We start from the raw sequence: 5,027 nt of genomic DNA, 5'->3' as shown, positions 1-5,027 counted from the left end.
GGGGGCTGGAAGAAGGAGGGGGCGCTTGGTGCTTGCCTGCACCCCCATCACACACACCCCCAATCCTGCCCTCCCCGGATCCTCCTCCCAGCCTCGGGGGTGCGATGGGAGCAGGAGGGGGGCAGCCTTGGTGCCCCGGCGGGTGTGTGGGGTCGGGAGCTTGCCCTTGGCGGGGGGGGGGCTTTTTGCCCGGACTGTGGAGGGCCTCTTTTGGGGACGCTGTGATCCTGCAGGTCCGATTCCCGCATTCCCCAACAGGGGGACGAGGATAAGTAAAGGAGACAAGGGGGTGTGCTGGGGGAGGGGAAGGGGCGAGAGACTATTTTGGACTGCGGCTCCTTGTCGCCCTCGGTGGCGTTGCCCGGCTTGGGGAATGTGCCCGCCCCGGGTGTGGACTGCAGGCTCGGGGGAGGCAGTTGTGGGGCGGGGGAGAGGGAGAAAGTGACCTGCCTCTCCCTCCTCTCCCGTCCCCTAAAAAGAGGGTGGGGAAGGGAGACAAATCGCTCGCGCACGTAGGAAGGGGAAGGGGGGGGAGGCCACCCGGCGATCCCAAATGATCGGCGGCGGGGTGTATTTCTCGCGTTGGGCAATTGCCGGGGAGGGGAGCGCCGCCAGAGCGCATGTGCCGTGGAAAATTTTGTGCCCTGCCCCACCGAGGAAGCGCCGGGGCTGCCGGCCGGCGCGGGGCACGCTGGGAGATGTAGTTCGAGGGCGAAGTAGGTCACGGGGCTCTGCGCACCAGTCCCAGAGTGCCGCGCGGCGGGAGGCGTGGGGAGAGTGGGAGCGCTTCTGGCTGGGTCACCAGAAATGGCTCCTCTCCCCTAGGAGGTGGGCGGCTGCGGGGGGGGGGGATGGAGCCCCCTACATGGTGCCCGCTTTCCTCTTCCCCACGGCGTGGGGCGGAAGGGAGGCGCCCTGGTTCAACAGGCTGCAAGGGGAGAGTCTGGCTCCGTGCCTTGGACAGGGCGGGCCGGCTGGCCGGAGGGGTGCAGGCCCACTTGCCCTTATGGGGGTAGGAGGGAGGGGGAGCCGTAATTAATCCGATTAGCGCCTTTGCTGCCTGTGGGATGAGCGGGGAAGCCTGGAAAGAAGCTGTTGTTTTGATAGGGTGTGGCCTGCGGTTGAGCATGGGAGATTATTTTGGCTGCATACTTTTAAAGTCACTTTAAATGTCACTGTGCGCCATTAACCATGGTGACACGATAGTGAGCCTGTTCTCAGAAGAAAATTTTTTCTTAAAAGTTTGAAGGCTTACTCACAAGGTCACTTCTGCTTACATAATGAGAAGAGGGCATTCTACTGTTTGCTCTTGTTTAATGTAAATTATTATTTGGCCTGTCTCCTTTAAAACGTGCTGATAAAAGAGGGAAGTCAGAGGTGGCTTATAAATTTCATCAACAGAGTGTGTCTGTAGAGGGACATTGCTCTTGTTAACACTGGTGCTTCTGTGTTCTGCCCACCATACAATAAGCTTTTACTTTGGAAATAAAGGCAGTGTGGACAAGACTTTTTTTCTGGTAGACTTGTCAGAATACATTTTGGAGTTGATACTTAGTTGCCTGTTGTCTTGGAAGCTGGGATCGTTCAGATATTCCCTAATTGCTATTTTAGTGCAATAGAAAGGGATTAAGAAGTCCTACTGGAGCCCATCTTACTGTGTCAACAACCTGAGGTGGTGTCTGACTTCTTCAGAGTTCTGCAAACATCAGCTATATGTGGCTACCTTGGCAGCTACTGGTATTACTAGCCTAATTAACTCATCTTTATTCATAGTGAAGGTTGAGTATTCTGCTTTTAGAAAGGAAGAACTTTTTTTTTGACAGAAAAAAAGGGGGGAGTCAAGATTTATTACTCTTATCTCCTCCCTGCTGTCTTCAGCAGAAGGTGCTGCTCTGTTGATTAGGATGTGGGATTGCCAAGGGGTACTGAGGCATCTGTGTTGCATATAGGGTGGAAGAGGCTTTGTCTCAGGATTGAGACGCGTGCCATCTGAAAATGGCTCTCCTTGCTCTCTGAAAAACTCCAATTATTCATTTCTTCTTTGGTGTTAGTCTGTTCTTATTTGAACTTTGTCAGGTCTTGGTGACCTAACAAAACTTGTTGTAGTTCAGTAATTCCTTAAACCAGGTTTTAAAAGTCAAGACTTCCTTTTCTCTTTTCCATCCTCTTAATCTTGTGTTTTTCTTGTTGCCAAGTTAAACCCAAAGGGGATTCCTTCCAGAACTGACCTTTTTGTCAACTGACTTGAGGTGTGGGATCTGCTTTTGGTTACTATAATCCTAAAAATAAGCCTTCTTGATCTCTGACTAGTACTCAAAAAACCAAACAAACCCCCCAAAATGCACAGAATCCATGCCCCCCCCTTTTTTTCCTGTAATGAAGCCTCAAAATACTTGAGGGTGGGTGTTTTTTGTTTTGTTTTTAGTCTGTTTATTTACTCCTTTTTCTCCACTAAACTAGACTAAGCAAACAAGCCTGGTCAGTTTTTCTTCCTCCTACTGACCTGGGCTGATATGGATACTTGGTGGTGCTGCTGTGATTCCTGTTTTTTCAGGGGAAGGCTGACACCTTATGTTTGTACTCCATCCCCACCTCCAAATAATTGGCACACAATATAAACATTGGCCTGACTGCTCCATGAGAGCATCACTGTAGCCCATTTTAGGAAGACAGTTGAACACTGTGTTTGCTTGAGCAAGATGAGGGCAATTGAAGAGTGAACAGCCTCTGACTAAGCTGCCAATTAAAAACTGGATATTCTGCTTCCCCCGGAGAGGTGTGTAGGCTAATGGAAGTGTGTTTCCTCTTAAAATATCTGTGGGATTCATTTTCTTTGGATGGGTGACAGAGCGCAGTGCTGACCTATCTGGGGGAGGTTGTATCCAGACAAACATTGTTTGCAAATTTTTGTATAATGGGAGAGTTGAGTGTTGTGGTTTCACATTATGCTTTTGTGGCTTCTCTCAATTTCAGAGACTTCCTCACTAGGGAGGGAAGGAGGATTACTTCAGTTTTTGGCAAGCAGTTTAAGTTTTTATTAAGTAGGTACCTGATCCTGGCAGAGCTCATCTTCCCTCTGTTCAAGGATAAGTGATATGATCTGTACTTGACAGGTTGTTGGCGTGTGTGTGTTTTGTGACCCTGTGCCACTGTGCCCCCCCCCCCCCAAAATGAACTGAATTAAAATGGGATTTTAGGCTTGTAGCTAGGCAGATCCTCCACTGGGTATGCTTAATAAGGTATGTGCCTGCCAGTCAAGGGGATAGTAAACACGGCGTAGCAGCTGGTGCCACAGCTCCCTCCGTTGTTCATTCTCGTCCCTTCTGTGCTTGTGCCAGCAGGACACAGTACTCCACAGGACCACCCAGCCTCTCGGCGGGGAGGTTGGCCCTGCTGTCCCGAGCGCAAGTGGGTCTCTGTGCAGGCTCCCAAGCAAGTCACGGGGCTTTCCAGGTGGTGCATTTATGCTCTAGAGAGGCTGGTGCAGGTGAACTGCACCAGAAGCAGCTGAGTGCTGAAGCACAGGGAGACATTAGGTATACTGAAATAGCTCTGCCAGAGCAGGCAGTTGGCCTGCTTCATTTCAGCAACGGTACTTGGCAGCGAGGTAGGTATAATGCACATGCCTGGGTGCGGATAGTAGCTACGGCCCTGTTCCTTCTGGAGAGGACAAGGGAGACTCTTCCCCACCAGCACTTCTGTGTCTTGAGGGCCAGTAGATTTGGGGTGACTCTCCTAGTCGGCATCTCTACTTGGTAATGTTTGTACAAATGTTTCCTTCTGCTTAATGAAAAAGTGTAGCCGTTCACTTCAACAGGCTAAGAATTGTTGTGTTTTCTTGCCTTTATCCATATTTTTTCCTCTCTTTTCCTAGGTCTGCTTGGAGCCAAATCTTGTCTATGTGTTTGTCACTCTGTCTCTTTTAATACGCTGCCCTGACTTGCTTGCTGTGAAGGGAGTATGCATCTGGAGATCAAAGTTGCTCTTAACTTCATCATCTCATACCTGTACAACAAGCTTCCTCGGAGGCGGGCAGACCTGTTTGGTGAGGAGCTAGAGCGCCTGCTGAAGAAGAAATATGAGGGTCACTGGTACCCAGAAAAGCCTCTGAAGGGATCTGGCTATCGCTGTGTCCATATAGGGGAGACCGTGGATCCGGTGGTGGAGCTGGCGGCCAAGCGGAGTGGGCTGGCCGTGGAGGATGTGCGTGCCAATGTGCCAGAAGAGCTGAGTGTCTGGATCGATCCTTTTGAGGTTTCCTACCAGATTGGCGAGAAGGGCTCTGTTAAGGTCCTGTACCTGGATGACAGCGAGGGCTGCAGCGCAGCAGAGCTGGACAAAGAAATCAAGAGCAGCTTCAACCCTGATGCCCAGGTATTTGTCCCCATTGGCAGCCAGGACAACTCGCTGTCCAACTCTCCGTCCCCCTCCTTTGGCCAGTCGCCTAGCCCCACCTTCATCCCTCGCTCTGCCCAGCCCATCACTTTCACCACTGCCACGTTTGCTGCCACAAAGTTTGGTTCTACCAAGATGAAGAAGGGTGGAGGAGCTGGAGGAGGGGGTGGCGGAGCAGGGGCTGCGCAGCAGCCGAGGATGGTCAGGTCTCCCACTAACAACCTGCTGAAGCACAAGGGCCTCTCCCTGTCTATGCACTCTCTGAACTTCATCGGGAGTGCTGGGAGCCAAGCCCCGCAGTCGCAGCTCTCCCCCAATGCCAAGGAGTTCGTTTACAGCGGTGGGTCACCAGGAGCCAGTAGCCTGTTCTTCGATGGTGTTGCCAGTGAGAGCCAGGCCAGCAACATCCCACCGGCATCGCAGTTCAACACCGGCACTGGAGGTACCTTTGATATGGCTCAGGTCTTCGGTGGCAGCACCAACAGCCTCTTTTTGGAGAAGTCTCCCTTTGTGGAAGGACTCAGCTACAACCTGAATGCCATGCAGTATCCCAGCCAGTCGTTCCAGCCTGTCGTCCTGGCCAACTGAACACAAGGAAAGAGAGTATTTGGGTGGGGAGGGAGGGGGGAAAA

At 51.9% G+C, this 5,027-nt stretch overlaps 1 protein-coding gene across 5 annotated transcripts in view; it reads left to right on the top strand.

Annotated features, from left to right (window-relative positions):
- TOB2 (transducer of ERBB2, 2) overlaps positions 1-5,027 on the top strand; it is a 7,374-nt gene extending 2,347 nt beyond the window's left edge. For 4 of the 5 annotated variants that reach the window (XM_026065067.1, XM_026065066.1, XM_026065063.1 and 1 more), the window contains one exon: positions 3,875-5,027. In XM_026065067.1, the coding sequence (XP_025920852.1) occupies positions 3,961-4,983 (1,023 nt within the window). In that variant the 5' untranslated portion in view covers positions 3,875-3,960 and the 3' untranslated portion in view covers positions 4,984-5,027. The remainder of the gene's footprint in view (positions 1-3,874) is intronic. The other variant, XM_026065068.1, reaches the window with a different exon arrangement.

Source organism: Apteryx rowi, unplaced genomic scaffold, assembly GCF_003343035.1.
Source record: "Apteryx rowi isolate R43461 unplaced genomic scaffold, aptRow1 scaffold_223, whole genome shotgun sequence".
Taxonomy (NCBI): domain Eukaryota; kingdom Metazoa; phylum Chordata; class Aves; order Apterygiformes; family Apterygidae; genus Apteryx; species Apteryx rowi.
This window is presented reverse-complemented; position numbering and strand designations above follow the sequence as displayed.